We start from the raw sequence: 12,013 nt of genomic DNA on the forward strand, positions 1-12,013 counted from the left end.
AGTTAGAAAACATCTGCCCATAATGTGATTTACAAAGCTTCAAATTGGTGCAAATGTGTGTGTGTGTTTGTGTGTGTGTCTGTATACAGAGTGTCTCACGGACCAGGCGTCATGTGGCTGCTGTCTGATGCAGCAGCAGATAAACAGGATGGGGACGTTCCTCAACCTGACTCTCGACGAGCTGGAAAAGGAACTCATAAAAACAAAGACTGTCCTCAACAATGTCAGAGGTGAGGCTGGAGCATGTGTAACACACCATAATGCAACTGGACTTTTCAGTTGCGGCTTCAAAATAAGTCTATTTCTGTATCCCACTGCACATCCAGACAGCAGAAGCGCCTTCTCTGTCTCACTTACCAATCGAGTCAGTTTGAACTGCTTGGGTCCCTTCCGTGACGACAAGCTCATCGCCTACAAGCACGTCTTCATCAACCTCGGAGACAGCTACAGCGTGGACACCCTCTGTTGTTCATGTACCAACCTTTCTTACACCTGACCAACATCGCACATATATTATCTTTGTTCTTAAAACTGTATTCTTCCAGCGACTGATGTACTGTGATGGAAATTGTGATTGAAACGTGTGATCTGTTAAATTCCAAGAAAATAAACTGGATTTTGAACAAAACGGCAGCATTTTGAGATGTTTTCTTTTTTAGGTCCTGACAATAGCACACTTCAGAGTTAAAGGTTCAGTGTGTAGAATTTTGTGACAAAGTGGTGAAGTTGAATGTTTCAGCTGAACTCCCATCACCTCATCCTCCCCTTCCAAACATGAAAGAGAACCTGTGGTAAACTTCCGTTCTCATAAAAACTCAAAGGGTGTTTGATTTGTCCAGTTTGAGCTACTACAAGAAACATTGCGACCTCCATAGGACCCCCCCCCCCCCCCCCCCCCGACGTAAATTTAAAGTAGTTCAATATAAAGGGTCCATTCTAAGGCAAAGAAAACAAAAGTTTATATAATATCGATGAATCACACTCGTGAAAATATCATTAGGATTATTATATATAAAATGTCTGTCAATAGATCCCTTTAACCTAAATCCTACACAATGAACTTTTAAATGAGTTGACTATAGATTTGGCATTGCGCTCCTCTAGCACTGTCTGTGGAAAGTTGTGAAAGTGGTGAAAAATAAATGCAGCAAAACAATAAATCTTTATTTAATTATTTAGGTATTTTAGGTATATTTATTTCTTGACAAAACCTGAATCCTACATTACCCACAATGCAAATGCAGCCACAATAATTTTAGTTGGAGATTTTTGTCAGTTAGGCTAGTGTCAGTTAAACCTCAAACACAGCTGAGGACTCAACACTCTCTTTGTTTCAATTTCAAACTCGTAGTCTTAAGCCACAACTTGCTCGGACTCCATTTATCAGACATGCGGAAAAAATCTCTGTATGTTGTCCTGCGTTATGAAGACCTGTCCACGGTGTACCACGCCTCTTGTCCAGTGTCAGCTGGGATTGACTCCAGCTCCACCCTCACCACCATCATGGATGGCTGGATGAATGTCAGTTATCCCTTTTGGGATGTGATGCCCAAATATGAATGATTATTGGAAAACCACAGAGCAATCATTTTCAGGTCTGAACTTTCAATTTCATATTTTTTCATTAATACACAAAATTGTCTTTGAGCCCTAGAGTTATTCAATTAGGCACAAAGAAGAAGAACAGTGTTTGAGGTGGAACAAACAAAAGAAAAGATATATGTTTACCCTACTCTTGCTGAGGTCTAAGGGCAGATGATGTCATATGGGACCATTATTGCTGTAAAACTATTGACAAATCTGAATATTTTTCTGTCAATTGAATTTGAAAAAGTGTAAGGAAAACCAAATATGTAATAAGATCTGAAAGTGTAATTATATCTGTAAATGTGTAGAAAAATCTGTAAACGCATACATGTAGATTAATGGTCAGTCTAACAGTCTTAGTCTCAATTATTTTGAATGACCCTGACCATGTGTGAGCAGTTACAGCACCCACCCTTGACTGTTGCACATGCACTGCACAAAGGTCAAGTGTGTGGTAGCCACCACCTGATGAATGTATTGACCATTCCTCCTCAATGGACAGGATGGAGGAAAAATAGTTGCGGCTGTTCAAATGGGGTTTGATTAACGTAGTGAAACCAAAAGTAAATAAAAAATCCAACAACCTTTTTGCTTTTAGGACATACAGTTTGCTTTGATTGAAAGAAAAGATGAATCCCACATACACACAGATAATTGCAATATTGTTTTGCTTAGCTAACTGAAAGCGAAAGATAGTATAATGATATTATTATAGTGCAGTGTCTGTTCTAAACTTTCCTGTTTACTTGGCCTGTGGTAATACTGGTGGCAGTCTTCTTTCCGAAACTGTAATGGTGACCTGCAGTAATTGTACTGCAGAAAGCAAAGACCTGCTGCTGGACTCAGGCACCAGAACATGAAGCTGTAACACAACTGTTTCACAAAGAGCTGTTTTATTCAAAGTTCAGTAGCTCGACTCAGTTCGCAGAATCCTCAACTGGAGAATCGTTTTTTGTGAATGCACTGTTGTCATACAGCTCTTTTACAAAATACATGTGCATGCACAGAAGCAGGCAACAGCAAGTTGCAGAGAGCTCCTGTTTTTATACTCTTCCTCCAGGAGAGCTGATGAGATGATGGCTGATTGAAAGCAGCATCCACTGCACAGTGGAGGGAGAAAGGAATCCTGAGCTGAAGCCTGAAGGAGCAGCACAGTATATATATTAGGGCAAGTACGTTCTTCTTGAGGAAAGTAACACAGACAGAGATTATGCCAGCGGCATTAATTCGTATGGCAAACTTAGTGTTAGAATTTCAATTGCGGAGAGATGCTGTCCCTGTAGGTCATCTGATCGTCCTCGTTTTTCATCAAGGGGATTGAAAACACCTGATGCTGTGGGTCGTACGAGGTCACAGAAGAAGACAAGTTCAACTCGGCCCACAGAGAACCTGTTAGAAACACTGCCCTGCCCCCACCCACTGCTATAGAGCGCGGTTAGTCATCCTTCATCCCTTCTTTTGTTAACCCAAACTTTGTATTTATCTATCTGTGACCCGACAGTGATAAGACTGACAAATTTGTCTTTAAAAGAACCTTAGGGTCAGACTAGAGCCCAATGACCTCAGTGTGCATGGACAGAATCACATTTTGGGGGTTCAAGAAGAGCCAGAGACGTGCATTCAGTTCACATTAAATCTTTATTTAAATATGGGAGGACTAGAATGGAGGACCTGAGAAAGGAAAAAAGATAGCGGATCATAAGTAAATGTAAATAACTTTTAGCTAAAATCAGCTAAAATCACAAATACTGAGACCAGAGATATAACACACTTCAGGCCTACCAGACTGGATGTAAAGTGGTGTGCCTCCCCCCGACTATTCCCCGTAGCGGCCTAAAGCAAGTCAAAGAGTGAGACTCAGTTGGTTCAGGGTAACAATAAAATATCATAAAAAACAATTAATACAATTAAAGGTCAGCCCATCAGCAATGTAATGCATGAGAAGTCTGACAAACAGTATAAAACCAATGCAAAAAATCTATCTATCTATCTATCTATCTATCTATCTATCTATCTATCTATCTATCTATCTATCTATCTATCTATCTATCTATCTATCTATCTATCTATCTATCTATCTATCTATGCCAAAGTGTTGTGGGCTAAGACGCTGAACCCTAAATTGATGGTTATTCCATTACAGTGTTAATGTCTGATTGAAAAGTGCAGCATGTAGTGGTGCCATGTGAGTCTGAATGAATGGCTTGTAAGATAGAGCTCTTTGAGAGGTTGCTTAAATTTGAAAATTTGCTAAATATATGCAGTCCATTTACGATGTTAGCATTAACCTTGAAGCATGTCTGAGCCTTTACAGAGCTGCTAGTATGGCTGCATTCATTAATTGAATACTAATGAATGAGAAACTAACTAACTAAGTATTTCACGCTGTCAGGCATTATAGATAATGCCTGAAACAAGGAGTTACTGTAGTTTCTTCTTTTTATTCCAAGGAAAGAGTGTTATCAGTGGCACCTGTGGACCAGACACGGTGCATGACTAATAACAAAACAAAATGCAGCTCTGTGAACTGTAATACTCGATTTCTGATGAGAGCACTGAACTCCACACCTCATCTTAGGTGATAGATGATACCTGGGTGGCATCAACAACAAAGCCAGGAGGGTGTGTGTCTGCTTGAGAATGAAATTTAGGAAATGAGAGCCCCTAGTGATGAATGCATTTCCAGCTATAAAGTTATAAAGGGAAATGGGGCAGGCAATAAATAAAAATTGGGAGGAGCGATGTCAAAAGAGGAGGAATTAAACAGAGAGTTTTAAGGGGAGGGGCTCCTAGAATAATATATAACCACAGTTTATGTCTTGTGATAAGTCTACGGACTTTCCATCCTTGTGAAGCTTTTATCGCCGACCAGCATCAACATGAGAGGTGAGAACGGACACAAGTTGCACCTACAGTGGCATTATATTTAGTAAGGGGTAATGATTGGACCTTGGACACCAGTGAGATACTATCAAAGAAGTAGTTCAGAATAGAAGTCACTTGCCTGAAAGTTTCATTATTAGGGATTATAGTGTCAAAAACGTATATAATTTGGTCAGATTACATGGTTAAAGCTTTTTCATAAATATTAAAATTAAACATCATCAATAATAGAATAAAAGTAAGATTAAAACAAATGATGGGACACGGGAAGAATAGCGTGTTTATTTCTGATGGTCTTTATTGAGGCATACGCTTGTATTCCCTTCAAAATTAGAGGAAGGAGAAAGCACCTAAGATCTAACGCAGAGGCCTTCATTGATAAAAGCTTTTGCTCTTTTTCCCCCAGCTATTGTATTTTTGTGTCTGCTGCTGGAGGCTTTTTGTGACCAATCGAGTTACAGCTGGTCGGGTGCCGAAAATGCTGCCGACTCAAACTTGATTGGCACCGGTGAGAGATTGTAAAGAAAGTCTGTCTTCTTTGTTAATATATAGGTCTGCAACCTAATGTATGACTGTGTGTGTGTATGTGTGTATGTGTGTTTGTGTGTGTGCGTGCGTGCATGCAGAGTGTCTTTCGGCATCGTGTGGCTGCTGCTTGATTCAGAAACAGATGACCAGGATGAAGATTCAATTTGAACTTGTCACTGTTGAAATGAACAGGTACCTGACAGAATCAAAGACGGCCCTTAACCTGACAAGAGGTGAGCGATACATACATGAGTCACACAAAACCAACAGACAATCCTTTTATAACAAAAATTATCCATGTCATTTACCTCTAACTGTTTCGTCTTCTCTGCGTTTCCATCAGGTCGCAGCGCCTTCTCCGTCTCACTGACCAATACTATGTCCTGCACTGTCCCTGCCAGTAATGACCGGCGCATCATCTATGGCAACGTCCTCCTCAACCTGGGAGGCAGCTACAACGTGCAGACAGGTATCTTCACCGTTCCTCAATCTGGTGTCTACTGCCTCACCGTCACCATCCATGCCAAGGCTCCTTCTGGCACAAACGTGGCCAGCTGCGCTCGTCTGCAGGTTAATGGCAACACGGTGGTGGCTTTGCTCAGTGAGCAAAAGGGCAACGACCCTCAAGACAGCAGCAGCATTGTTGTTACCTTGAAACTGAAGGCTGAGGATGAGGTGGATGTCCTCCTGCCCAACGGATGTGTGGTCTGCAATGAAGACCAAGGCGAGCACTATAACACCTTCACTGGCTTCCTGCTCTATGCTGCAAGCTAAGTCTGCAATGTGTAGCTGCTCCGGCCTTCTGCTCGGTGAAAACGTTCATGGTGACAGTCATGTATCCAATAATCTCTGTCTGATTTCATGTAGTCTCATCCATCGTAACGCAATGCTGTCCTTCTTATTTTGTCCCGAGAACACGTCCCGTCCATTATCATCTTTTGAGAGACACTATGTTTTTAATCCATTTTATCTGCATTCAACCAGAAAAAGTTGATCAACCTTTTTCATGTCATTGTCACATATGTAACAGCTGTTGATCTTTCATTTGCTGAAACAGTGTCATGCAAGTTGTGATAGAAATATGAATTAAAAAAATCTGTGTATGAATGGTAACATAAAAAATAAACCATTCTTTTGAAGGAAATAATTGGTGTTGTGAATTATGTCCATCCCTGACAAATAAAAAGATGCAAACATGACAAGACTGCTGTTGGTATGAGTTAAATCTTTTTTCAGCCACATAATAATAACAATAATAATAAACTTTTGATTTATATAAAAATACTGGCAAACACTTGAGGGGTTTAAAACAGAGAAAATCAAACAACTAAGAATAGGAAACACACATCATTAATCACCCATTACAGCATATCAGAAGAGGTGGGTTTGGGGTATTGTCTTATGGATGGGTGGGCAGGTCGAAGCAGTCATGGGGGAGTCAGGACATTGACTGGATCCCCCTGTGTCATTGTTCATGCACAAAAAGAGGATAAAAAAAATGCTCTCCTCCAACATATGTCAAATTGTCTCTTTTGAACAAGTGAATAATTTGCATTTAAGTTTGTATATGTTTGGAAACATTTTTTTTGTTAGATTTGGTTTTGCTTTCCAGCCATTAGTGATGGTTACCAAACCCTATACATGTTTAACATTTAATTTAAGTATTTTATATTTATGTAAACTAAACTAAACCAAAAACTATGGAAGAGAAGAAGGATGTTGAATGAAGCCGCTGTGTGACTGGAAGCCAGTGAGGTTTGTGATGGACAGGGTGTTACGTGATCTTGGGAGGGAGAGCGGGTCGTCCACTATGAGGTTCAGCAGTTTGATCTCTGTTCTCCCCATCCAGCATGCCAAAGTGTCATTGGACAAGATACTGAACCCTGAAGTGCCTCTGATGGATGTGCAGAGTGAGCTAGAGAAAGTTCTACACTGTATGAACGTGTGTGAATGTGTAAATGTCAAAACTGTACTGCAAAGAGCTTTGAGTGATCATCAAGACTAGGACAATATGTAGGAGCAATATATTAATATATTTTGAATACACTGAACTTTAGAAAAAATGATCACAGTCTGTATTCAGGACACATCTGCAAAATGAAGTGAAGAAGATCTTGTCAGGGTTAAGTAAGATGTGACGTATTATGCATCTACAGTACATGATATCCCTATTTTTCTACAACCACTCTGAATATAATCTATTATTTAACACAACAACAGGATGTATGATGCGTGCAGCCAATATATATAACATATTTAAAATCAAGGTGCAACCAATGGAGATATTTTTGACCTATATGTTTCCAGAAAAATGATAAGGACTGAATGTAAAATATTTTAAACTGTAATGGACCGTTTCAAACTCTATCCTTGTTGGTTAATGAGAATGAACAGACACCGCTTCTCAGATAATAGATGATACCTGGCCTGCATCATCTACACAAAGCCCCGGAGGGTGTGTGTGTGTGTGTGTGTGTGTGTGTGTGCGTGCGTGTGTGTGTGTGTGTGTGTGTGCGTGTGTGTGTGTGGGTGGGTGTGGGTTTGTGTGTGTGTGTCCATTATACACTGACACAGGGCAAATTATAAATAATAAAAAAAACAAGGAGGTGCAATGTCAAAAGAAGACGGATAAAACTGAGAGGTAATGAGGGAGGAGCTCTAAGATAAATAAATATCCATGGCACTTCCTCTCTTGATCCAGTCTATCACACCTTCCATCCTTCAGAGGCCGTCATCATGAGAGGTGAGAATAAATACATTTGTAGGGGCAGCAATGGTTTGCATACATAACAATACAGGAACAGGAATGTAATGCAAAGGTCTTTTGGTGCTTCTTGACCTTTCTCCCCCCCCCCCCCCAGCTATTGTGTTGCTGTGTCTGCTGCATGCAGCTTTTGCTGAGTGGCCGTCTTTATGGCAATCGCTCAAATCAGTAGACGAACCAAAAAACGGTGAGGAATTGCTGGAACATGATCACGGTTTCCTGATATGTTCTTTTCTGCAAGTGTATTTATGTGTGTTTGTTCTCAGTGTGTGAGGAGCCCTACTCTTGTAGCTGCTGTCTCATCCTGCAGCAGGTGAGCAACCTGAGCTCGCACATCAACTCGACCCTGAATGAGCTGGACAAGGAGTACTCACAAACACTGCAACAGCTCAGCAAGTTTGAAGGTGAGTAACGTGCACTACACAGAGCAGGACAGACACAAACCCTTGCACAAGCAACTTAGACGTGTTTCAGTAATAATGAGATAACACTGATCTACTTTTTGTATTTCCTCTTCTTCCCTCTGCGTCTGCAGCCAGCCGCACTGCCTTCTCTGTCGCTCTTCAATATTCAAGCTTTAGGTGCAATGGCCCCCAGCCAGGAGACTTCACCGTCATCTACAAGGAAGTCTTCCTTAACCTGGGCGGTAGATACGACGTGGACACGGGTATCTTCACTGCCCTCTACCCCGGCGTCTACACCTTTGCTCTCACCATCCACAGTGACGCTGGGGCTGCTGGCTCTCTCCTGGCCGCCTGCGCCGAACTGCTCCTTAACAGCAACGTGGTGGCCAGTTTGAATGAGGTAAATAACCAAGACCAAGAGGATGGAGCCACTATTGCTGTTGTCCTGCAACTCAATGCTACAGACCAGGTGGCCGTCAACATGCCCAGAGGCTGTTCCCTCTGTGATGACAGCAACCACTATAACACTTTCAGTGGCTTTTTGCTGTTTGCTACTAATTAAGTTAGAGAGTTGTAAAATGCTGGGTTGTGTACTCTTGTCTCACTAACAAGTTTAGAGTCTAGATGAAATCTTTCTGTGGTGCCCGTCATCTCATCTCAGTCTGTCCTTTTCGATTGACCCCAGGTCTTAACTATCCATCACATCTGGATTCAGTGCATGTGATCTGAAAGCTTGCAAACCACTAGCCATGAGTATCTGTTGTTGTGGAAAAATGTTCATGCAGGTGTTATTCGTGATGTTGATGTCTGCATTGAATTGAATTAAAGTTTTGAAACATTACCTTAACGTTGACGTCTTTTTTAAATATATTTTTAAGATTTTGGATGCAACCCTCAGCCTCAGGAAAGCATTATATAAAAAATTGTGTTTACCACGGGTATGATCCCCTTGTTTAAAGATAATATGACTATTCAATTTATATAATTTCACTTGCCAGGTAAAAGAAAAGTTTATGATAAGTTGAAGGTTACAATACAATGCATATTGTAAACAAATAATTAAAAGCCTAGTGAGGCAGTAAACTTGTTTTACTTTTCTAATTTCTTTTTATCAGGTGCAATAAGCAGTAGAGTCCAAATTTAACCAGGGAGGTCCATGCATTTGGCCATTCTTCATAATGTCCAGTTCCCATTCTCAAAGTGCAACAAACATCCATGAACATTGACACGTTAAAAAGTAGTTAAAAGGTAATTTAAGGTCTTAATGCCACATGTTCAGTAATATCTGTAGAGTATAGAAGGAGGTTCAGCATACATAGTACATATCCTTCTGTATATAGTACAGTTTTAGCAAAAGTTCATCAAAAAATATGATTATTGTGCCAGTATGGATATTGAATCCAAACATTACACTTGATACACTGATATAGTGTATTTTTGTGGAACAACAGTGCAGCTATTGGAGGTTAAATAATTAATTTAACCCTTCTAGAGTGATTGTATTTACACATCAATGTCATAAACCCTGCCTCCTCCATATCATTGGATTGGACCAATTTAAAAAGTCAAAGTACAAAGATGGTTTCTGTCATTTTAGGTAGTTCATATCACATTGATGTTTGCCCAAGCCTTTATTTGTACAGTAAGTTTGGTTTTAAATAGTTATTTGATACTTGAAAACGAGTTGAAATGTAATGATTGACAGCTGAGAGTGACGTTCAAATCTGGGATATTTTAAGTTCATTTCTGGGTAGTTGGGGAAAGTGGAAATGTGTCGGTCTATGACATCATGTTTCGTCATTAGTTACTAAAGGCATAACCCACTTGAATCCACAAAAATAAGATGTTGGCAGTGAAGTTGCATTGTTTCAGATGTAACCATCAAGATTTGACAGGGAAAATGAAGGTGAGTGTAAAAAAAGATATTTAGACATAAAAACATGTTTAAAAAAAAGATATCTTTAAAAAAGATTGGACAAATAAATGATGGATGACATAATTTTTGCAAATTTTTTGTCTTCCGACGAGGTTCATGTGTGATCGCAAATGTCCAAGTGAGAGGCTTCACTGTACCGCCTGGCCTCCTAGTATAAAATTTGTGAAAAGTAAACTGTTAAAGTGGAACAAAAAGTCAACCAACTTAAAAGGGACTCTGTTCAATTAACATTGACTGTTAATTTGAAGGAGGACACAGTTCTCCCTCTGACCCACTTTTGCTCTGAATGGGCCTCAGTCTTCTCTCTGTTGATGCTCATGGCTGCTTTTTCATCATTTAATACAATCATTCAGATAAATCTGAAGTCTCTCTTGGTTTAGAAAGTGCCCCCCACTCGTCAATAGTGATTAAGTTATCAATCAATCAATCCAATTTTATTTGTATAGCCCATATTCACAAAACACAATTCGTCTCATAGGGCTTTAACATGGTGTGACATAAAACCCTTTTACAGGGTAAAAATACGTTGAAACCTCAGAGAACCACATGTGAGGATCCCTCTCCCAGGACGGACAGAAGTGCAATAGATGTCAAGTGTAGGAAAACTTCATCAAGATTAAAGTTTTTTAGCAGCATTGATGAGGGTAAAAATTTTGAAGGATAACTTCAATACAATATGTCAAGTAGTCAAGCTGCAATCATAGTCCATGGTCAGCAGCCAGCAAGATCATGATCCGCCATCAAGATCGGATCCACTATAGTCCACAGTCATTGTCCACTGCCGCTTATTAGGTTCCATCATCAGGCGCCGCCTCGTTCCTGGTCCACCGCCCGTATCTGATGCCAACACGACACAGGATCCTCCATTACCACTACGATCAGCAAGCACGATATAGAATCCGCCATACTGAATCCACCATTGCGACCTGTGATGCGCAATCCACAAATCGTAATCCATGGTGCGGCCACAGAGGCCCTGGATCTGCAGGTGATAAGGCAAAGGAATTCCGGGGAAGGGGGATAGGGATGGAGAAGAGGGAGGAGAAGCTGGAAAGAGAAGCTCCGTGTGTCATGTGTCATAAATTCCCTTTGCGTCTTAGCATCATCAGGGGTTTTTACCTTGTAATCAATGATACAATGATACAGGCCGAACTTGAGGCTACACTGAGGCTCAAGGTAAATCTGGATGGCTACTGGTTTGTATGGTAGTACGATGAATACCATGTGGCCCACTCAGTAGATAAGACATCAATACCTCCATGCCTTTTTAGACTAAACGCTTCCTATTTAAGAAAATAGAACAATTAACGTTCTGCCGCACTAATTAGCTCTAACTATAAGCTTTATCAAAAAGGAAGGTATTGAGCCTACTCTTAAACGAACAGATATTGTCTGCCTCCCGAACTGAAAGTGGTAGATTATTCCACAGCCGAGGGGCTTGATGGCTAAAAGCTCTGGCTCCTACTCTACTTTTAGAGACTTTAGGGACGACAGGTAGGCCTGAATTCTGGGAGCGGAGTGGGTTGATAAGGTACTAACAGCAGTTATGCACTCCGCTCCGGTCAACAAGTGATTCTGCTCTTTTCTAATCTCTCACATTTAGAACTGATCTTATTAACAACACTGTGTGTTTGTATTTATGCTTCTGGACAACCTGGCGTCGCTTCTTCTGAAACAGTGAAGTAAAAAACTCACCATGTTTTGTGATAATCGAAGGAAAGAACTTTTTCCTGTCGGCAGCTTGTGGGTTTGTGTGTGAGTGTGTGTGTGTGTGTGTGTGTGTATGTGTGTCGGCACATCATTGGTGTTTATTGTTAAAGGGTAAAGTGAGCACAGGTTAGTGGGAGGGAGCACACTTGAGACATCGACATGGTACAAAGCAAACCTATAACGTCTGTCCTAATGCTGAAA

The 12,013-nt window shown here is 40.6% G+C and overlaps 1 protein-coding gene across 1 annotated transcript; it reads left to right on the plus strand.

Annotated features, from left to right (window-relative positions):
- The first annotated feature begins 7,734 nt into the window (after positions 1 to 7,734).
- On the plus strand, positions 7,735 to 8,728 carry cbln20 (cerebellin 20). The gene is made up of 3 exons (XM_053422133.1): positions 7,735 to 7,741; positions 8,029 to 8,166; positions 8,298 to 8,728. The coding sequence occupies exons 1-3, from the start codon at positions 7,735 to 7,737 to the stop codon at positions 8,726 to 8,728; spliced, it is 576 nt and encodes a 191-aa protein (XP_053278108.1).
- Positions 8,729 to 12,013: the final 3,285 nt, after the last annotated feature.

Source organism: Pleuronectes platessa, chromosome 5, assembly GCF_947347685.1.
Source record: "Pleuronectes platessa chromosome 5, fPlePla1.1, whole genome shotgun sequence".
Taxonomy (NCBI): Eukaryota; Metazoa; Chordata; class Actinopteri; order Pleuronectiformes; family Pleuronectidae; genus Pleuronectes; species Pleuronectes platessa.

Coding starts and splice junctions, on each gene's coding strand:
- cbln20 (XM_053422133.1), top strand. Junction 8,167..8,297: donor ACAGCTCAGCAAGTTTGAAG/GTGAGTAACGTG, acceptor CTGCGTCTGCAG/CCAGCCGCACTGCCTTCTCT.